The sequence below is a fragment of the Pygocentrus nattereri genome, chromosome 20, assembly GCF_015220715.1.
Source record: "Pygocentrus nattereri isolate fPygNat1 chromosome 20, fPygNat1.pri, whole genome shotgun sequence".
Classification (NCBI taxonomy): Eukaryota; Metazoa; Chordata; class Actinopteri; order Characiformes; family Serrasalmidae; genus Pygocentrus; species Pygocentrus nattereri.
The window spans coordinates 21,318,279-21,341,010 of record NC_051230.1 but is presented as its reverse complement, the minus strand read 5'-3'; the positions used below and the strand labels follow the sequence as shown (position 1 = coordinate 21,341,010).

At 38.7% G+C, this 22,732-nt stretch overlaps 1 protein-coding gene across 1 annotated transcript in view; it reads left to right on the top strand.

Moving 5' to 3' along the window:
• Window positions 1-22,732, top strand: part of rasgef1ba (RasGEF domain family, member 1Ba) — a 142,260-nt gene that overhangs the window by 37,794 nt on the left and 81,734 nt on the right. The window contains exon 3 of the mRNA XM_037531317.1: window positions 18,181-18,231. Coding sequence (XP_037387214.1) covers window positions 18,181-18,231 — 51 coding nt within the window. The remainder of the gene's footprint in view (window positions 1-18,180; window positions 18,232-22,732) is intronic.

The following is a 22,732-nucleotide window of genomic DNA, read 5'->3' as shown; positions in this document are numbered from 1 at the left end:
AAAGGAGACACAGGAACACCACAACAGGAACAGGCAAAACCAGGAACAGAGCAGGGCAAAAGGAACAGTAACAGGAGACACAGAAGCAGACACAGAAGGAACAGGAGGCCAACAGGGAACAGCAGACATGGGAGAAATCTGAGGCCCACGGGGAACAGCAGACACAGGAACAGGAGGCTCACGGGAAACAGACACAGGCGAGGGCGGGAACAAAGGGGCTGCAATGTCCACGAGGGCAGGTGAGCCTGCAGCGACGGCCAGAGGCGCGGGAATACCGCAGGGTACGGCCACAGGATCTGGAATGCCGCAGGGTGCGGCCATGGGATCAGGAACAGCTGCTCCAACCTGGAAGAACAAACAGAAACAGAACCCACTCGGCCGTTCCCAGGGCTCACTTGAGCAATAGGTAGCTTGCAGTGGCGCTTGCGAACGGGCTTCATAGTAGGGGTTTTCTGTAGTTGCCATCCGTCTAGCCTCGTCTTGCGCTGCAGGTCGCTCCTCCCTGCAACGTTGCTCAAGACGGGCAGACCCAAGGTTCTTACTTGCTCTCGTCGTCCAACTTGAAGACAGGATGGTCGCACGTCTTCCTACGGGACTGATGAAACGCTCGTGTTCCCTCAGCACCAGGGGATTTGCTCTCACTGGCTTGGCGGCGTTGGGACACGGGTAACTCAGGCTGTGTGGAAACAGCCAGAGTTTCGTCCCAACGGAACAGTCACATGGCAGTGTGTCACTTATCTGCTGCGTCCTTTGGTGGCTGGTCTTTCTGTAACGGGGAGCGAGGAGGCGGACGCATATGTGGAGCTAAGCAACGTTTATTATGGGCAAATCCAGGGTCATAGTCTAAACGGTCCAGGGTCATAGAGCCAACACGGATTCATTGGGGGCAGACATGACAGAAATCAGAATCAAACAGAACAAGCAGAACAGAACATGCACCAGTACATAGACCAGTACATAGACCAGTACATAGACCAACGACCAGCCAGGGGAAAACACAGGCTTTAAATACATGAGGAACAGGCGGGAACACAGTTGGAAACAATCAGGGGTGGAGTCACGAAACGATGGGGCTAGACTAAAAAACCAAAACAAAGAACACACGGGCTAAACCAAAACACAACAGGAACACATGGACAGGACTGGGACCAATTGTGACAAACCTATATTCAATTGAATACACTGCAAAGACAAGATATTTAATGTTCAAATGGATAAACTTTATTGTTTTTTGCCAATATTCTCTCAAAAATTCATGGTAAAAACATTTTGAATTTGATGTCTGCAACACATTCCAAAGACGTGGGGCATGTTTACCACTGTGTTACATCAGCCTTCCCATTTAACAACACTCAATAAGTGTTTGGGAACTGAGGACACTAATTGTTGAAGCTTTGTAGGTGGAATTCTTTCCCATTCTTGCTTGATGTACGACTTCAGTTGCTCAACAGTCGTATTTTGCGCTTCATAACGTGCCACACATTTTCAAAGGGAGACAGGTCTGGACTGCTGGCAGGCCAGTCTAGTACCCGCACTCTTTTACTATGAAGAAACGCTGTTGTAACACATGCAGAATGTGGCTTGGCATTGTCTTGCTGAAATAAGCAGGGACATCCCTGAAAAAGACGTTGCTTGGATTTCAGCATATGTTGCTCCAAAACCTGTATGTACCTTTCAGCATTAATGGTGCCTTCACAGATGTGCAAGTGACCCATGCCATGGGCACTAACACACGTCCATGATTTCCAAAAACAATGTGAAACGTGGACTCGTCAGACCACAGGACACTTTTCCACATTGCGTCAGTCCATCTCGGATGAGCTTGGGCCCAGAGAAGCTGGGGGCGTTTCTGGGTGTTGTTGATATATGGCTTTCGCTTTGCATGGCAGAGTTTTAACTTGCACTTGTAGATGGAGCGACGAACTGTGTTCACTGACAATGGTTTTCTGAAGTGTTCCTGAGCCCATGTGGTAATATCTGTTACAGAACCCCGCCTGAGGGATCGAAGGTCAGTGGCATTCAATGTTGGTTTTCTGCCTTGCCGCTTAGTTGCAGAGATTTCTCCAGATTCTCTGAATCTTTTGATGATATTATGGACTGTAGATGATGAAATCCCTAAATTCCTTGCAATTGCACGTTGAGAAACATTGTTCTTAAACTGTTGGACTATTTGCTCACGCAGTTGTTAACAAAGTTTCTTTGGAATGGGTTGCAGGCATCAAATTCAAAATGAGTGAATATTAGCAAAAAAACAATAAAATTTATCCGTTTGAACATTAAATATCTTGTCTTTGTAGTGCATTCAATTGAATACAGGTTGAAAAGGATTTGCTAATCATCATAGTCTGTTTTTATGTTTTACACAACGTCCCAACTTCATTGGAATTGGGGTTGTATAATAAATCATTTCTTGCTGAATAATAATAATAATAATTAAAAGAATAATTAAAAGAAATTTTTTTTTTTAAAGAAGTGTTTCAGTCCTGCACACACATTTTTGAGCCAGTCACCTGACGAGTCTGCTTCCATTACCTCCCCCACTCCATATACCAAACTAGCATGGCCTCCTTCATTGTGCATTGGATTATCCTGGTTTCCTCAGAGTCTCTTTATGCCTGGGTGCATTTACCTCCACAGATAGTCTTGAGGAAACCAGAACACCCACTGTGAATTTTTGCTGCACTTATTTGGAGACAAAGCTACATTACTTACATGTTTTGGAAAGGGAGGAAGGGCCTTAGGGCATTTTGAGTGGATTCTGTTCATGCTTCATGTCCATGTTTAAAGCCGAGACCAGAGAAGAGCACCAGTAGCCTGGCTCTGGAAGGTTGCGTCATCCACCATGGCTAATTCAGTGAGGATCGCCTGGTATCAGTTGTAACTGGTGCTGGTCTTCAGCATAAAATTATGCAAAGAGATTCATTTTTGCTCATTCTATCATTACTGCTGATTAACTGCAGAATCAAACCAAAACACAACAAACAAAACAGAAACTGAAGTTTTGTATTAACACTACACTGTACTTACACTAATATAAGACTACTATATCATTAGTTACATAATTAATACACTTACTTCAATATACATTCTGTATCGACAGGTTTGTTTCTGCACTTCTGACTTTCACACTCATGGACTAAAGTAAAAAAATTATTTTTCTTCCTGCAAATCAAAACACCAAATATCTTTTCATATAATTTGTATCATAAAAAATATCTTGAACAAACACCTGTGTGATTTAGATTGAAAGTTGAGAATCTTTCAGATTCAGAATTTATCTGCTTGTTTCAGTGACCTTAGTGTGAGAACTAAGTATATTTCCTTCATGCTTGTATAATCACCATCAATAACTACAACTTATGGTTTAACAATATTGTTTGATAACACTGTATTTTAAGCAACACACATTGGGACATAGAAATCTTCATTATCCAAAACTACCGGTGACCCCACACATCCACTGAGTTCCTATATGCAGTGTTGATGTTGATGAAATAGTGTTGAAGCTAAAATTGTTTTCTGTAGGGACTATTTTGCCTTTCAGCACCCTATGTGTACCACTCTGACATGGCTAAATGATAAATATATTTTGGGCCAAAACTATCTCAGAACATTAAACAATGTCTCAAGCATCAGAAAGTGTATTCATAACAATTTCATGCATTAGCATTTTGTGAGGGAGCTTTTAGAGGCTAAACTCTTTATATTGTTCACCACTATTTTATTTATCACCACTTTATATCACCACCACTATTCTGCCTAAGTTTCTCTAGAAATTACCATTCTGGATGACTGTTTATCTTTACCATTTATTTATGCAGACCTTTGAAGATTTATTCTTTATTAGTACATCATTTGAGGTTGATTGTGTGAAACTCACTAATAATTGCATTATTAGTTGTAATAATGAATAGTAAACACATCTTTATGCAAATGATTGAACATGAATGATCACCTTTTTATCACAGTGTATTAGGGTGTAACCACCATCTCAAATAACACAATGAAGTAGTTTGAATCAAATGTGTGTAAAAATGTCTTTTCTGTTACGTCACCTAGTGTAATTTCAACATACATCTAACAACAGATGATTTAAAGCTTGTGTATGGAATACGAGTATTTACCCTTTTTTGACTACCAAAAAGCCGTGAAATGACCTTCACTTTATTATACAGAACACAAACAGTTATAGTGAAAAATTGCTTTTTACATAGTTCCTTTCATTGACATAGTGATGAAACTGGATGGATGGATCACATCTTGAAGTGTTACATATCGAACACATCATGAGTAATCGATATGAAAATGCTAAACATTCAAGCACCTTTTTTTGCATCAAAACTGTACACACCAGATGCAACACAATCAAAAAGAAAAATGATGCAGCAACAAAAGAAGGAAAATCATCTGAATGTCTTCTAGTGACAAATATCCTTTGCTCCTTATAAAATGGGCAAATGATGACATAGGGTGGGCAATGTGACAGTGTGTTATGGTCATTGTGATAAATTGTCTTTCTTACATAACTTGGGTGACGTCAGTGCTTAAAGAACACTGACTAATTACGTGCTTCATTACAAAGTGAGCAAAATGTTTTAATAGAATTTAGTGCAGTGCAGTTTGTACCACATTAAATAAAAATCATTGAAGTTGTATATGTATTATTATTATTGTAGAATTTTGCAGCACTACAGGTTTTATTTTGTCTTTTCCAACTTATTAAATCTTAGTAAAACTAAATATTATGATACATATTGTGTATCATGAAAATGTATTATGAAAAGTATTGTGATTATAATATTTTTGCCATATTGCCTGCCCCTACAGTGACTTTGAGTGGGCTTCTTTCCACTTTGGAAAAGTGAAAGGAGCTAGGAATGAGCTCCTCATTCAGAAACCAGAACATTACGAGCTCTTTTACATACAGCCTGGTGTCTCAGTTTGAGCTGCCTTTGGAGATGCTAACAACATCTATGAGGAAGCAAAAGGTAAATGAATCCTTCTGACATTTGTCAAAGTTCTAGTTGCTGGGACACAGCTGAAACATTAGCTTAGTGGGCACTATGCCAACGGCAGTGATTGCTTAGAAAGTTGTCACCTGTGAAGGTTCTGAGAAGTCAAAGAGAGGGCGGGTAAAATAATGCTGCATTTTCGGTGTTCAAAATATTGCTTCTGGTGTGCAAGATATCTTGAGTTATACACATGCACGCATTAATTCACTGTCGCCTGAATAAGTTGCATTTGCTGTCTAAAGGTCCTTAGGGACTTTAGTGAATTCTTAGTGCTAATGCCACAAACTCCAGAGAGTCTCCTGATACTAGAATCTGGAATCTGCTGCCTATTATACACTGATAAAATGGGAATTTAGGTCAAATTCTCATAATACATTCAATTATTGGTCATTATCACAATATACATATAATTATGTACTACTAATATGTAATGTAATAATTAAAAGCAAAATAATTAACCAGTTATAGGCGTCAAAATGACTTATTTGGAAAATGTAGGGTTATATTGAGTGTGCTGTGCTGCTTCATTATTCCTTATTAATTTTTCAGCAGCTGTTGATTAAACCCAAACATTGCTATGTCGAAGCATTCTCTGTTGTTTCTTGTTATTGCAGTCTTAACCTGGATTTTAAAGTTCAGTAATTTCAATAGCTAAAAAGCAGAAATATCTGAGAGAAATTGCAAGGCAGTAATCCCTCAGCAGCTGGGAGCTGGTTGTTGTGGAGACCAACCTTTTAGTGGCCATAGGCATCACTTTTCTACGGCCCCCCTCCCGCTTGCTTTTCCCTGCTTCTGCTCTTAAGGCTGTATTCTTTTGTTCCTGTTCTCACAAAGCAAGGAAAATGGTTGTTCGGACAGAAAGCACGGTTTCAGAATGTTTCAGAGAAATACTTTTCTGCAGCTGCCTGAAAATGGATAAGCACATGCAGGGAAAAGCGGCATCTTTGAGGGATTCTTTGGGCACTTGTTCAAGTATTGATATCAGATATGTTTTTTTTTTTTTTGGAAAAAAAGTTGCCAAAAATAATTCTTTGGAGCAGTGCCACATTTGGTCCCCTAAAAATCTTTCAGTGGATGGTTCTTTAAAGAACTATTTATGTAAATGAAATGTAAAAATGTGAAATTTTTTGAAGGGATTTGAGAAACATTCCTCCATTATTGAATTGTTAAGACAGAACAAAGCTATTCAGAGTGGTTCAATGTAGATTGCACTGTTCTAGATAAACTTACCAGAATTGTTCACCATAGTAGTGATAGGACCCAGACCTTTTAATGCCTCTAAAACTACCTAACTCCTAACTACCTAAAATGGTTCTTAATGTTGCCTGATACATTTTTTTTTTTGAGACAGGATTTTGGACTAATCTGTACCATTATCAATTATATGTGTATAAGCAGATGAGACATGTAGGTTAATTTATAATTTTGAGATGGTAAATAAAATGGTTATGTTTGCATTGAAGAAATTACAAAATTTCTCCGTTTCCTGTCACCACCAGAGTAAACGAAATCACAGCCACCATCAAGCCACTCTGAAAGTTTGTTTTCCAGAACTAGCTTTCCAAACCTTATTTAATAATATTAGGCCAACATACAGCTTACTATCTGGAAAGGTTTTACTCTTACTAGACTTTTGAACCATGCTGTGACAAATTGATTGCATTTAGCTGTAAGAGCATTAGTGAGGTCAGATGTTGATGTTGGATGTTATTTGTTGATGTTTGTTCTGGGTCACAAATGCCACTCCAACTTATTCCAAAGACATTGGATGGAGCTTCATGACTCCAGAGAATGCAGTTCCTCTGCTCCACAGCTCAGTGCTGTGGGATTTATACTGCTCTAGGATATATCTGGATACTTCTGCCAAGTTGGTTGGTCTCCATGTCAATCAAGTGACAGCTTCACGTCAAAGCAGGCGGCTCTTGGCCATGCTAAGCCACAAGAATCAGATTCTCCAAAGGTGGTCAGTAATCGGGCTTGTGGCATGGTATTTTCATTTTGTTACAAATGTTAATACACATTTTTGAAAGGTTACAGTGGTTCCTACACCCATATTTTTATTAGAAAAATGTGCAGCCCTTGGCCTCATTTCATCTCATAATTTTTTCATTGACCGCCTACATGCTGATAAGAGTTTTTGTTTTCAGCTTGTATCAATTTAATTAACCAAAAGTGGTGAACAGCACCCATTTTTAATTTTGAACAAATCAAGGCATTCATCATGCGGATGATAAAAGAGCTGTTTGTTTGACACAACAACTTTTATCCTTTTTTATTGTAAAGATTCCTCATTCATGTTGACCTAAAACAAACAATTTTCGAGCTAATGTGAAGCTGAAATATTGACATTCAGAGTAAATTGCTAGGCCTGTGGCTTGCCATTTCATAGGCTGGTTTACACTGTGTAATCGCATAAATACTGCATGTTATGAATGATTTAAAACCCCACAGAGAACAAGCTGTGAAAAAAAATCTATTTTTGAGTTTGCCTTTAATCTTTCAAAAATAATCAGTAAGGGTCAAATACTGTAAAGCAAAGTGGACTGACTAAATGTCACAATTGTTTTTTTTTTTTTACTGGCTTTCCAGGGGTCAACGTCAGTTCATCTTACCCTCAGATAAATCTAACACTGCAGGCATTATAAGTGTCATTTGATCACCTCCTGTACCCCAGAACGGTGGTCATTATGGCATAAATACTATGATAATGGAAAAACAAAGACATCACCAATGTCCCTCTATATACCATATAAGATAATGCAGTATTTCCAGCATGTAATTGTAATTAAGAGCCTATAAATAATTATTGCCCATTGTTTCGTCTCTAAAGGGAGCTAAAGTCCAAACCAGTGTCATAGGCATTTGTGTATGAAATATAATTTAGTCCTGAGAGGATGAAGGGATAACACAAAATGCCTGCAAGCTCTGAGATTTGATAGATAAAACCTCTTTCCTTTATATTAACATATAAGAGGATTTCCTATAAGCTATAGAGTAAATAGCTCTAGACTATAGCGAAATGTACTACATGCAGTTGGTGTGATGTGTGAATTTCTATGCTAGTTTGGGGCACCTATTAGCATCCTTAAGCAAATGGCTAGTAATTTTAGGGTGCCTATTAGCATCCTTAGGAGCTGGCTTGAGGAATTGAACTACCAGTGTTTAGACATGCTTGTGCAAAATAGATGATGGCTAAGTTAAGCCTTATATAATATAGAAATTCTTATATAATATAATATAATATAATATAATATAATATATAACAAGCCCATTGAACAACCACTACTCATATCAGTGATGCTGACTGGTTTGGAAACTCTGGCACGCAAGAAGCTTTCATAAATCAAACTCGCATGGTAGCGACAGTGTGCTACACTAAAACATTACAATGGCTAAGCTATTGATTTTCCCCTTTCCATGTCACACAGGGGTGAGGATTTTAATGGCCCTCATTATGCAACAGCATGCAGTGGTGGGCTTTCACTCACAAATGTCTGCCAACACTCTACTTTAGCTGATTAGGACGGGCACGGCTGACTTGATTATCTGGCCAAGCTGCTGCCGGGTGCTGCTTATTGTCTGTCGCTAACAGCAGAGCTAAGGTTAGCTTGAGCAACCTGTGTCTGGCCATATTAAGCAACTAAAGTGGTTTCTAAAGCAAAGTGCAAGTGCTACTGAACATAAAAATGGCAGTTTTCCAAATACACATTTAAGCTTAAGCTTAGACTTACAGGAATCTTGCCAAAATCACAATGCACTATAGTTTAGTCCAAGACTAGACTTAGTTCAGTTAAATCAGCCTGAGGACTGATACTGATAAAATATGCTGAAATTACATTTTCTGCAGAATTTGAAATCTGATCATAGCAACAGTTTGAAAGAACATCATACGGCAAATTGAGCTTGTGGCAGTTGAAGAATACCTCATTAACAATTATTGACCAGGATTGTTTAAACAATGGATTGTTATAGGTGTTAATCAGCTATTAGGCTACACTAGAGCGGTTTTCCCATTGTCTCTGAGGGTTTCTTGTGCTGTCTGTGGAAAATGCTTTTTCGAAATAATAACTTTTTAGATGCATTTTTACTATCAGTGCACATACCGCCGGTGTGTTTTAGTGTGGTTTGGAGCCAGAGTTCACAGTGGTATGGGAGATGGATGCAAGTCGTGCACTTTGGCAGAACACATCAGAAATTCCAGGAGGCAGACAGTTTTCAGCTGCCTGCTCGCAGACAGAGCCTGTAAAGGTGACACTCAGCAGGTGGTGATACAGAGCTGTCTGTCAGCCAAGACAAGAACAATGTGTCTGGAGGAGAATTTGAATGCAGTCAGTTGAGTTTTTTTGAGTATAGTCGTTTCTTCACGTTCCTTCCTGTGCTGACTGGTATTGCCAGGGCTTAGAGCTTCACTTGAACCTTTCAAGCTTGCCCAACATTTGTGATGCCTAAAAGGGGGGCGTCAGGTGTGCTAGGGTGTCAGTCTAAAACAGTGAGCTCCCAGCGAAAGGTGCCTTCAATAAAATAAATGGTACCATGGAACTGAAAGTCTTAATTCTTCTTTATCAAAAATATAAATAAATAAATAAACAATCAAATGAGATGATTGTGCTTTGTTCAATATCAGCATTTTGTCTTTGGTTATGGTTACTGAAGATTCAGAGATGTATGAATTCAAGACTTTTCTGGACAGAACTTAGGGACCCTGCACATTTTTTCTACAACCTCACAGCCCCACTGCCTAGTTCTTCACACTGATTGCTTTTCATTCTTCATATTAAATAGATTACTTTAACAGTCCAGATTTGACAGTTAACAAGGTTTAGACAACTATTAGAGCCTTCTAGGACTTCACAGAAGGCCTAATGATTTATGTGAAATAAGTCTGTAATTTGCAGTTCATTTTATTAATAGAATCATCAGGACTGCTATACTTAAATTCTGCATCAATTGTGCTAATGCTCTTACTTAATTGTTTATTATTATTATTATTTTAAATTTTTAAGGTTAAAGTCTTGAAATACTCAATGGAACATTATACATTCAGGATTTTTTTCACTGTCCTATCTAGGTAAATGCAGCTAAGTTAGCATTGGCTAAGACTTCACAAACTGAACTGAAGGTGTAATGTGTTATATAATAAACATAACTGGAATCCAATAATGTTTTGATTTTCAATAAATGGGACCAATTTTGTAAGAAAAAATGTCACTCTAGGCCTTGTGAAAGTCGTAGATATGCCACTGACTGCACATATGAATGGCAGCCTCACCTTCTGTTTCAGTCAGATGTTAGAAATGGAAAACAGTGGTGGCAGCTGTAGACCAGGACTTTGAAGGAATCATTGTAAAACTGCTACAATGTGAAATGTATGGGAATATTCTGTTACAAGCTTCAGTGTCTTTTGCAAGCATTAAATGTCTGTGTTTAATCTAGAACAGCCAAATAATTGTAATGTGAAGCACAATTAGCTTAGCTTTAACATATTACTAAAATCTCAGCTTGTAGAATTTAGCATTAAATTCTTCTCAGTCCAGCGAAGTGGCGGACATTTTGGAGTCCATCGATAAGAAGCTGTCCAGTTTCGACGCTCGCCTCTCCATTTTGGAAATTCTTCACAAGGAGTTTCAGGCTCTCCGGGAGTCGGTAGAGTTCAGCCAACAGCAGGTGGAAGCACTCGCTGTGGAGAACGCCGCTCTCAGAGAGTCGGTGAATTCCCTCACCAAGGGAATGACCCGGCTCTCGGAGGAGAATAAAAAAATCAGGGAAACCGTCACCGAGCTCCAGGCCCGCAGCATGAGGGACAACCTCGTGTTTTCGGGTCTACCGGAGAAATCGGAGGAAAACCCGGAAACGACAGTGAAAGAGTTCTTGCAATCCTACCTGAAGCTCCCGGAGGACACCGTTAAAACCATCAATTTCGATCGTGTTCACCGTATAGGAGCTAAGCGACCCGGGGCACACAGACCCAGACCAATCATAGCCAAATTCGAACGTTTCAAGCAGAAAGAGCTGGTGAAGAGCCGCGGACGGGAGCTGAGAAGAACGGACTTCAGCGTCAACGATCAGTTTCCTAAAGAGATCCTGGAGCGACGCAAAATCCTGTTCCCTCTCCGGAAAAAACATATTCAAGAAGGTTCACGAGCTATCATCGCGGTGGACAAACTCTATATAAACGGACAGCTCTATCGCGACCAGGAAACCACGCCATGGCTATACTGATCAGGTGACCTGTGTATACAAACGCCTTTTTTCTCTATCTTCTTTGTTTTGTTTTTTTTCTTTTTTTACATGTCTATATATAACAATTAATGCCGGTTTAGACAGCATAGTGGACTTTATGTTAAGTAATTATTATTATTTTTATTTTTTTTTATTTTTTATTTTTATTTATTTATTTATTTATTTATTTTTCTTCCCCTCATTCTTTTGCCATATTTGTCACTTTGGAGCACCCTTTCCTTTTCTTTTCTTTCTGCATCCAACATGTTTGCTACACAACACACACACAATGCTATACAGGACACACAACATGCAATGTACACTCACATACACATCCACACACACACACATCTTCAGTGAGCACGCAACACTTTCTCGATTAATTTCAATATGAGCACACTGAGGTTTGTTTCATGGAATGTGCGTGGAGTTGGTTCAAGGGAGAAGAAGGTGAAAATTATTAACCGGTTAAACGACTTACAGGCTGACATTGTGTTCCTACAGGAGACACATGTGTCCAGAACATCTGCACACACACTCTCCTCTTCACAGTTTCCTCATATGTACTCAGCCTGTTACAACTCTAAACAAAGAGGTGTAGCTATATTAATTAACAAAAGGATAAACTTCTCTATTAGAAACACGATGTCAGACCCCGAAGACAGATTTATAATACTTAATCTATCTATTCAGAATATAGATTTATGTATTGCCAGTATATATGGACCAAATGTTGATGATCCCTCCTTCTTTCATACCTTCTTCACCTCACTTGCTGATCACTCTGATACCACACTTGTAATAGGAGGGGACTTCAACCTGGTACTTAATGCAGAGATTGACAGGCTTAGTACAGCAGTGAGTCAAAGAAACTGGCAGTCTGCAGACATTCTTAAACAATACATGAAGGATTTTGGTCTTTGCAATGCTTGGCGCTCACATCACCCCACTCTGAGATATTATAGTTTTTTCTCACAAGTACATCACTCCCACTCCCACCTGGATTCCTTTTTAGTCAGTAGCTCCATGATGACGGAAATCACAGACACTCAGATACATCCTATCACTATTAGTGATCACGCACCTGTATCTGTGTCTCTGACACAGAAACGAGTTACACCACCAACTAGGAACTGGAGATTTAATACATCATTACTTAAAGAACAAGATTTCATTAATTATTTTAAACGAGAGTGGGCTATATACTTAGAACAAAATAATCTGCCGGAAATATCGCCATGTGTTCTATGGGAAGCAGGAAAGGCAGTAATGCGGGGTAAAATAATTTCTTACTGCGCACATAAGAAAAATAAAGAAAAAACACTTATATTAGAATTGGAACAGAAAATTAAATCTTTAGAAAATGCCTATGCTGCATCACCACAAGAAAATATAATTAACAGCCTGAGGAAACTTAAATTGGAATTAAATGAAATACTTGATAAGAAGACACAATTTATGTTGCAGAGGTTGCGTCTGGAAAACTTTGAACATGGAAATAAATCTGGAAAATTCCTGGCCAATCAGTTAAAACTGAATAAAGAAAAAACAGCTATTCACTCTATTAAAGACTCGGTCGGTAATATTACTCATGACCCACAACAAATAAATAACTCCTTTAAAGACTTTTATGAAGCCTTATACTCATCACAGATTAATCCATCTGATGCTGAAATTGAAGAATTTCTTAATGATATAAATCTACCTAAATTAAATGAGGATCAGATTACAACTCTTGATTCACCATTTTCATCATCTGAATTCTATAAGGCAATACAGCACCTTCCAAATAATAAAGCCCCAGGCCCAGACGGGTTCCCAGCAGAATTCTATAAAGAATTCTGGCCTGTGTTAGAACCTACTTTTTTCAGGATGGTGACTCAAATCAAGAATAACCACACAATCTCTCCAAACATGAACTCGGCCAACATTAGCCTGCTTCTTAAACCAGGCAAAGACCCAACACTTCCATCTAGCTATCGCCCAATCTCTCTTATTAATGTAGACCTTAAAATTATTTGCAAAGTTCTCGCAAGAAGATTAGAAAAAATCACTCCATATATTATACATTCGGACCAAACAGGTTTTATCAAGGGCCGGCACTCGGCCGATAACACACGCCGACTAATAAATATAATAGACTACTGTTCCATTAACAAATTAGAAAAAATAGTAGTCTCTTTAGATGCAGAGAAAGCATTCGACAGGTTAAATTGGAAATTTTTGTTAGCAGTTCTACATAAATTTGGATTTGGCCCATCCTTTATAAACTGGATCGAAACATTATACAGTTCAATATAGTACAAATACTTAAGCTTAAAACCAATACTAAACTTAAACAAATCATTACAAAGCAAATACAGTAATGCAGAGTGGTTTCATATGTTTGACACAACACATTTTTTTAAAACACCTTCATATGGCTGAGAAGTAACTTAGTATATGTAAGGCAAAAATAGACTGCCTTCTAGACCATTTTGATTTGTTTTTCACTGTTCTGTTTTTTATTTTAGGATTAAGTGAGAGACGGGTTGACCTGGAAGTATTAGTAATTGATTCTGAAATAATTGAGGCCACAGTTTGTTTAGATAGCAGTTAGTCTATATTTGTATTTCAGATAGATTTAACAGGGCAACTGTAGAGGCAATCATTTAACTGATTAGAGCAGTCTGGTGCACCTGTGGCTCCAGTATTGACTTTCTCATCTTCTCCATTAAAGTCCTTATTCAGTGCCTGAAATTGTGTGTGTGTGTGTGTTTGTGTGTGTGTGTTTGATTGATTATTATTTTGTTTATGTGACCACCTGAGCACTTTGGGCCCTATTTCATCCTCTTACACTGTAGCTACATCTGAAATTACACAGGTCTGCTCTAAATAGTAGGCGCTGCCCATATACTACTCTAGAACAAGTGTCTGACACTATATTAGTACTCATCACACAAGTATGCGGCCAGTTATGGTTATGTGGTCAAGTGTACAAAGAAAGTGTAGTCAACTTTGAAAAGACAGTGGACTCGTGGGAACGTCATTGCTGTCATATCAAAATATTGTAATGCTTACCTGTAATGAAATGCCAGCTACCGAATGGACTGAAAGAAGTTGTCAGCAATGTCGGTGCATTATGTTACATTAAAGAATGTTTTTCGATGTCCTAACGAGTTGCCATTTTGCAGATTCTGTAGTTTTTTTCCCTGAAGCTTCCAGCACACATTAAAATATATTGTGTATATTGTAGCACTATGAAGTGACCTTCTGTAAAGAGACCTGGCATAGAGTTGCCACTGTTTTCCACTTCTAACAACTGACTGAAACTTGTTTTGGCTACAGCTTGTACTCTCAAGGTCTAAAGTGACATTATTTCTTCAGTAAGTCGTCCCATCCATTGTAAATCAAAATGTGATTAGTCTATTCCACTGTCACTTCCTAATCATACTGGTAGTTAATCTTGTGGAAAGCCTTCAGTTCAGGTCCTGACAGGACTGTTTTCCGTTAGGTGTTTCAAGAATTTAACCCCTTTGCTTCCAACAAAACTTACCAATAGAATAGTATTATTAACATTATGTACATGTAGCAGAGTTCAGATACAATCATTATGATTCTAATGAATAAATATAATCTAAAAATTACAAACTTTTTTCTCTGGTCTAAGATATTCACTGGATGTTCTTTATTAAACATTCAAAGTCCATTAAGCTTTGATCTTCAGACCTAGGGGGGGGGGGGATTTCATAAAATCCAAGTTAACGTAACATGAACAGTTATTCAGATAACTATAATGACAAACTATAACAAAGAACATGCTAACAAGTTTATCAAACCATTTTTATCAAAGTTTATATCACTCCAAATCATCAAATCCATTGAACTCTTCATTCTCAGTGTCACTTATGAACAACTCCGCTAACTCTGGAGGTGGACGAAGCGCCGCTTCCTCTTCTTCGTCGCTTTTGTCAGACTCGTCGTCAGTTACATTTGCAATTATTCCAGCCTTTCTGAATCCCAGCAGGATGCTTTCGGTTTTCACGGAAGCCCATGCTTTGCTGATCCATTCAATGACTTCCGAGAACGTAGCGTGGCGCATTCTCCCGGTTGCCGTGAAGTCCGTATTTTCCGGACTATAAGTCGCTCCGGAGTATAAGTCGCACCCCTGGCCAAACTGAAAAAAAGTGCGACTTATAATCCGGAAAATACGGTAATCGGAAAAGCTTTATGGGAGAAAAATATCAATTCAGTTGTACTGATTAATAATCCCCCAAAATACCCAAGCCAATTTCTATTCTGGAATGGCTACTGGGGGCCTGCAGAGAAAAGTTAAGGTGCCATGTCTGCAAAACTCTGTATATTTGTTTAGCACTTCATTGATATTAATGAAACAATTGGCCTATATCTTGGCATAAAGCTAACTTAGTTACAGTTTACATGGTCTACTGCATGCTCTGTGTAGGTATAATATGAAATCTAATGCAAGCTGTCATTTATACCAAAAGCCAAATGGCATGGCTGCTAAGCAGAGCATGAGTTGCCATGAGAATATTTTGTGAAAGCTTCTCATAGCACGCGGTTCACAGTTGTTTATGGCAGCTCATGTCACGCAGCAAAAATTATACTTGAAGCTAGAAGCGTTAAGCATCAGCAGTGTGGTGCAGAAACATCATAATTACTGCTTCTGTGTGAATATGTCCACCACTACAGGGCCCATGCTCCCGGGGTGTTTCAGCCCCGCAGGATTCAGTTACACTGAGTACAAGTTCAGATCTCTATTTTAATGTGCAGCATTACTCTATAGTATGCTTTTGTTCCCCTGATTTCATTCCCTCATGGGTGCTGATGATATAATTTACCAGGATGCCCAAATTCCTCCTCAGAACAGGCTTAGAACTATTTAGCACTTGCTACAAGTTGTTGAGCAAAGCTCAGCAGCAAGCATGATTGACCTGCGAGTGGGCTGAAGTGCAACTAAATTAAGCTTCAGCTGAAGAGTGAAGTAAGAAAAACAGGATGAGAAGAAAGAAAAAAAACAGACTTTGAAATCACAGTCTGATGAATGATTCAGGGCTTTGATTGCAACCAGAATCACATTCTTTCCTGATACCATGCTGTGCTGAACTGCAAACACCCAGATCATGTCCACATTGATTAGTCTTCAAACTTTGAAGGAATCTTGTAACTGAGGAGCAGCTTTCTAAACCCTTAATATGCAGGGTTGGTCATTTGCAGTTCTGTGAAATATTTTTCATTACATGCCTGATTTGATACACTTGAACTACTGTCTATATTCTGCTGTCTCCTCCCTCTGATGAAGCTATTGGACTCTGGAACGTAGAACCAGATTACACAACTGTTGTTTTGTTAATTGTTTTGGATCACAGGCTGGTGGACTTGAAGGCCCAGGCACTTTCTGCTGCTGCTGTATTGGCTTTTTCCTTATTTAAGGCCTAGACTTTAATTAGCCAAACTAGCCCTGCTCTTCGGTGTCGACATTAAAAGCAGATGATGGCCATTAATCTCTGTGAAGACACCTGCCCACGCACATAATGAATTCCGTTTTATTATCATCGTTTTTTTCGAGCTGCGGCCATTAAATGTCAGCAGCAAGGCCTCAGAGCCTCCAGTGCCGTGCATGCCTCAGGATGATGAGTTTGATAAGAGCTATTTGATTGTCGTCAATGTGGTTACTTCTAACTAATGATTTTTCTTTCTTTTTAAAGGTACTCGTGCTCGTATCTAGCAAGACTTGGGAAAGTTAAAAAGCAGACACAAAAAAATACTTTTATAGCAGATAAATCTGCATAGTTTATAGAAAAATAGGAATATATTATCAGAAAATGTGTGCAGTACCGTGCAAAGGAGAACACTCGTCAAAATGGCCATTATGTACAAGTCGTTTAGTTTTCAGCATCAGGAAAAAGCAGAATACATTTAACAGAAAATTACACAGAGGCCACTGCAACTAATAATGTATATTATAACTAGTATATTTTTTCAGGATTAAAAAAAAGTATCTACAGGGAAGTCTGGTGGTGGAACCAGACCAAGAACAATTTTGCTTTAAGAACAGCTGTTTTTGGTTTGCAAATTTTCTCTTTTGTTTTCTCAGTAACTGCTTCTTGACAGCTACATATTATTTCCAAACTGTGAGTTCCTTTGACTTTCCCCTTCCTTATGAAATTGATTATCTTATATCAGATTTTCTCAGAAATCATTATTGATGTTGGTTAATTAGGAACTAATAGGCAAAGAATTTTCTGACTTTTGCACAATACTGTATTGGTGAGGATGAGCAGTGTTGGCTGCAATGTTAGCAGCTACTTTTGTAGTGTTTCAAGATTTAGGGTCATCTTTTGTACACGTCAAGACTATTGCTGAACTAAACTAGTCAGTAAACTACATTAAACACACTCTTAAAATTAAAGATTTCAACCTGGCTCTTTGGGGTGATGCCAAAGAATCACTTTTGGTGGTTCTCTAAAGAACACTTCAAGTGGTGGTTCTTTAAAAATTATTTTATATAAATGAGAAATGTGAGTGATGAGCCTTTTGAAAGTTTAAAGAACCTCCACAAGATTTGAAGTTTCTGTCTCTTCCAAGTCAGAACCTGTAACTTTTTGATATTCAGCCTAGTCTTAATCTGTACAATTATGAATGGAAAGGGACCCTAGTTTAAGTATCCTGTCAAATGAAATGTAAGCATAACTGTGCTAGCATATTGAAGTATAGCTAGTCTAATTATAGTTTGTCAAAGACAAAACTTTCCCTCTTATCTTTTTCACCTCATTTGGTCTCTGATATCGCTTGATCTCGTCCCTGATCAGTCATGCGGCACCGCTTCCTCATTTAATTAGTGATCAATGAGAACCCAGTTTTTTAATCACTATGTACCTGGCGGGTGGATGACTGGCTGTCTGATTCAATTTAAATTCAGTAGATTAACTTGAATTCTCTCTTGCAGCCCACCATCTTTGGGACACTGACTGACAAGCCACTGTGTGACCACAACTCAGTAAGTAAACCCTAAGGTATTTTTTATTTGGGTGTGAAGTCTGGACTCCAGGCACTGATGGTTTAGACGTATGTTTTTTTCTGGAACCATACATCTAAACCGAGAATCATTTAGAAACCTTCATTTCTGTGAGTGTGTCTCTTTTATTCTTTTACTAACAGTGTTGGGGAACACTTCATGGTTTGAATTTTACTGTTGAGTGGTTGGGGAAAGTCATTTAGTGCTCTGAGGCCACATATATCAGTGGATATTAGGATAGAAGAAAATAAATCCAATCCAATACTGTAACAAATCTAGCCTGAAATAGCACACACTGAAATGACTTGATGTGATGTTATGAGCTATGTGTTCATTCCTGTGGTAGAGTGTTTGAGTTTATGATACTTTTTTTAGATGTTCATTTTAAGTGAAGTGCTTCAATGTAAAGGTTCCGTGTGTTCAATGCATAAAATGTCGTTGGTTTGAAAAGACTTAATGACAGCTAATGACGATAAACTACGATTGAGAATGAAAAATGCTGCTTGTGTTGGTGTTTTCCCTGTTTGCCTGCACTTCATTATGACATTTAATGCACCATCTGATAATGAAGTAATACCAGTACTGAACTTTCAGATAACAGAAATGAGTGTAGAGTGCTTGTGCATTCGAAATAGAAAGGAAAAAAAACAACAATTCTACTTACCAATTTACTGGCCCTTGTTTGATAAAGCCATAAGTGGTCCCAGCCCTAGTATCATACCATCCGCACTTACACTGCTGATTCGGGTGATTAATTGGAAATGCACAGTTTGTATAATCACCATAGAACATAATTTCCAATAGAATAGAATGCTCTTTAACAACTGCACACGAGCCTAGGGTCACCCTACCCAGTGCCAGGTGTTGGATAGAGGTGTGCAGCTGTGGAGCACTGAGTGTCAAGTGATGGAGTGATGGAATCTGAAGTGATGGAGTTGGAATGATGTTTGTGATTCTTAACTAATCGTCAATATCAGTAACTGACCTCACTGATGCTCTCCTGGTTGAATGCAATCATATCCTCACTGCAATGTTTTGACACACAGTGTAAGGCGTACTGCCTTAAGAGTAGAGGTTTCTACAGAAAAGGGGGAACAAACTCCCCATTAATATGTCTGATTCCAGAAGATAGTTTGGATGGACTTTTGGAAATAGTGTACCAAAGAAGTTCTGACCCGTCTCTGCCTGCACCTGTCTGATGCAAATGCCAATGTTTGGCACCAGGGCAACCAAATGAGCACCAACAAAAGGCATAATGAGGCATCTTTGGGCTTGGCAAGTTGGACACATTAGGCAGAGGCGGAGACAGAGTTGGTCCAGCATCTGAGAGAAGTACACAAGTTCTGCCAAGTGGCAAACAACTTAATTACTGAACCATAAGGACCAAAGAGTGAGAGCACACAGACAGTGTTGTTCTCAATAATCAGAAAAAAAAAACAAAAAAACAATCAAACCGCCATTATGACCTATGGTGCCACCCACCTAAGGGACTGTTGTGTATTGTGAACAGTCAGCAGTTTGGCTCTGGTTCTGGTGTTGGCAGAACCCATAAGTGTGGTACAACTTCCAACACAGAACTGTCTGGACAGCTTGTTCTAGGACATTTTTCTCCCAAACTTGTTGGTCGCATAAATCTCAGATGTAAAGTTTTGTTTGGCTCACGCACGCTCTAGTGCTAGGTGGTATTTTGGGGCGTAATCAAAGGAGAGGCCATGGAAGGCCCAGTAAATGCACCTTAAATGCTCCTCTTCTGTCACTCACCACTACCAAGCACATCATTGACTGATATGTACAAATAATTCCCTCTTTTTTTTAATGATTGATGGTCATTCATATTCAAATATAATATTTTATTTTTATCAGTTTTTAAAAATGTATGTCATGACTTCTCCTTGTACCCAAAGTAATTTAATTTGTGAGTAAACCATTGCTTTATGTTTTGTGTGTACAATATTTGTATTTACATTTCAGTCTACACTGTTGTTAATTTTCAGCAATAATTATATAAAGTGATTCTAAATGTTTGAACGTTTGTTAGCTACAAATATGATATCATTATTTTTTTTCTGGGAATGTATTGGCTTCTGTTCACACCTGAGCCCTCTTTGTAATTTCTCAGGAATTGTTAAAGTCAGTCTTACTGGCCAAGCCTTTTTTAATTGAAATGTTAACCTCTTCCCATTTAATTTAAGTTTAGCATTAAAAAGTATGTGGGGGTGGCGGTTTGTGATTTGGGAACAAGCATGATTCCAAAGGCCCTGAAGAGACAGAGGCTCATAATTAAAATGTTCATTCATTAAGTGGTGATAAAAGACTGGTTTTAGATTCTCAGCCAACAGCAATGCATCTTCCTTTTTGCTGCCTCTATAGAGGGCCCTCCTGTGTAAACCGTCAGTGGTTTAGCCAGAGCATGATCTATAAGCACTTCATTTTTAATTAAAATGTAGCTGCTGCCCAAAATCATGAATCAGGCTTTCAGAAATGCCACGAAATGAGGAAAGAAGTATGTCACCCAGTTAAAGGTAGGTTTTGAAGATATACTAGAGCCATTAACAGAAAGGAAGATTATGCTATTGTAACTGCAGCTGTCAAATTGAAATGATATGACAGATCTGTGTGAACAATGTCCTCCTGCATGTGTAAGTTTTTTTCAAATTTTCCCTAATAAATCAATAGGGCAACATATCCTCTGTATTTTAGCTTACCCGCTGAGTTTAACTTGAAAGTGTAGATGAAGTAAATTGTGGTCCAATATCCATAATGTATGCTAAGGACACTAAATCCACTTCTATTTGCCTTAGCTTCTGTCTTTCGGATTGGTACGAATTAAAGACCGGAATATAATTATTCCATGATTGAAATTCATTATCTAAAGCTGTAAAAAGGAGTGTGTTTGAGGATAACATGATTTATTGGGCTTTGAATAATGTGCCTGTCCTAAACTAGTCACACAAATGGTTTATTTTAGAGTTTTGCTTAGACAGCAAAGATGCAGGTCCTTTGACAAGCAATCAACTTTACAGCTTTGGTCTGTTGGATACAGTTCATTGGTATGTAGTCGTGATGCTTATATTCAAATTTGCTGTATGCTAGAGATACAAATGTGATGGAATTATGGCATTATAACAAACTAAAGAGTAGCTCTAAAATTTTGTCACGTTATAATGTCCTGATGGGTACTGTTAAGGCAAATGAGGTGATGCACATGCATGAACTTTTCAGGGGACCAAAATACCTACTGGGTGATAGATGTTGGATGTACTAAGACATTTCACTGCACTTTTTGCAATTTTTTTCTGAAGAACAGAGGCTACGCCACTCACCACTGGCGACACTGGTACACCAGTATACATGATATGACCCAGCGCCATCATGGATAAAGAAGCAGATTTAGATTGAAAGCATCATGGTCTCATTGGCTGGTTCTTTGCATTGCCTGGTTTGAACTGAATTTTTCATTCTTCGGATTAGTCCCCTACTGAAATGGAAATCTATTCAGCAGGTTTGGCATAAACTACACAGGAGATTGGAGCTAATTAAGAAGTGCTAGCTGGGATGGACAGCAGTTCTGCCTCTTAGGTTTTCTTATTCGGAGAATGCTAACAGTTGGAGACCCCTATTCCATTCTGGAGAACTCAAGGGCATCAGCCATATTTTCTCAGCCTAATGAAACCTTGGAGGATTGGACATGCTCAGAGACCCGTTAAGACACAGGTGGATCTGCGCCCGAGATTATGTTAACGTATGCATGTTGAACAATGGCTGTCTCCGCAGGCCTGTGCGCTGGAGGAAGGCAACGCATGAGAAGGCTTAACTCCAATGAGATGAGCTTTAAGGATTAATGCAATTACAATAGAGGCAAAAGCCAAATTGATTTTTTCTTTCTCCTGTTTTTTTTCAGGGAGGCGCCGTTTTTGGCAAACTTGCAGTGGCTAAATCCCTCACCCACCTTCTCCGTTATGGCCCATGATCCTTTTACTAGGGACATGGGCAGCTTATGCGAGGTTCATCTTAAAAAAAAAACAAAAAAAAAAACATGTTCTAAGGATGATCCTCTTTGCTGTTGTAATGCACCATGCCATGCACAATGCCCCAGCATAATATGAACATTGTCATGGTGGATAGTCGTGCTTTTTGTTCCTTTTACAGAACTGTGCAGAAGTCAGAGACCACCCATTTATTTTATCTCCAGTCAAATCAGCCATTAGGTACAAGTTATTCCTTCATTCAGGAGATATTTCTGAGATTAGATAAGATAACCTACTTCCATAATGAAGGGGGAAGTCAAAGAAAGTAACTGAAAACTCCAAAACTGGAGTTTAAAAAGTAATTAAAAAGATACAGAGAAAATGAGAATCCTGGTAGATCAGCAAAACTGTCCCCATCAGATAAACAGCACTTAAAGCTTTCGTCTTTGAGAGAGAGGAGAAAATCAAGCTCCACTCTTGCTTCAGATCTGAAAAAATCCACAGGTGTTTCAGTC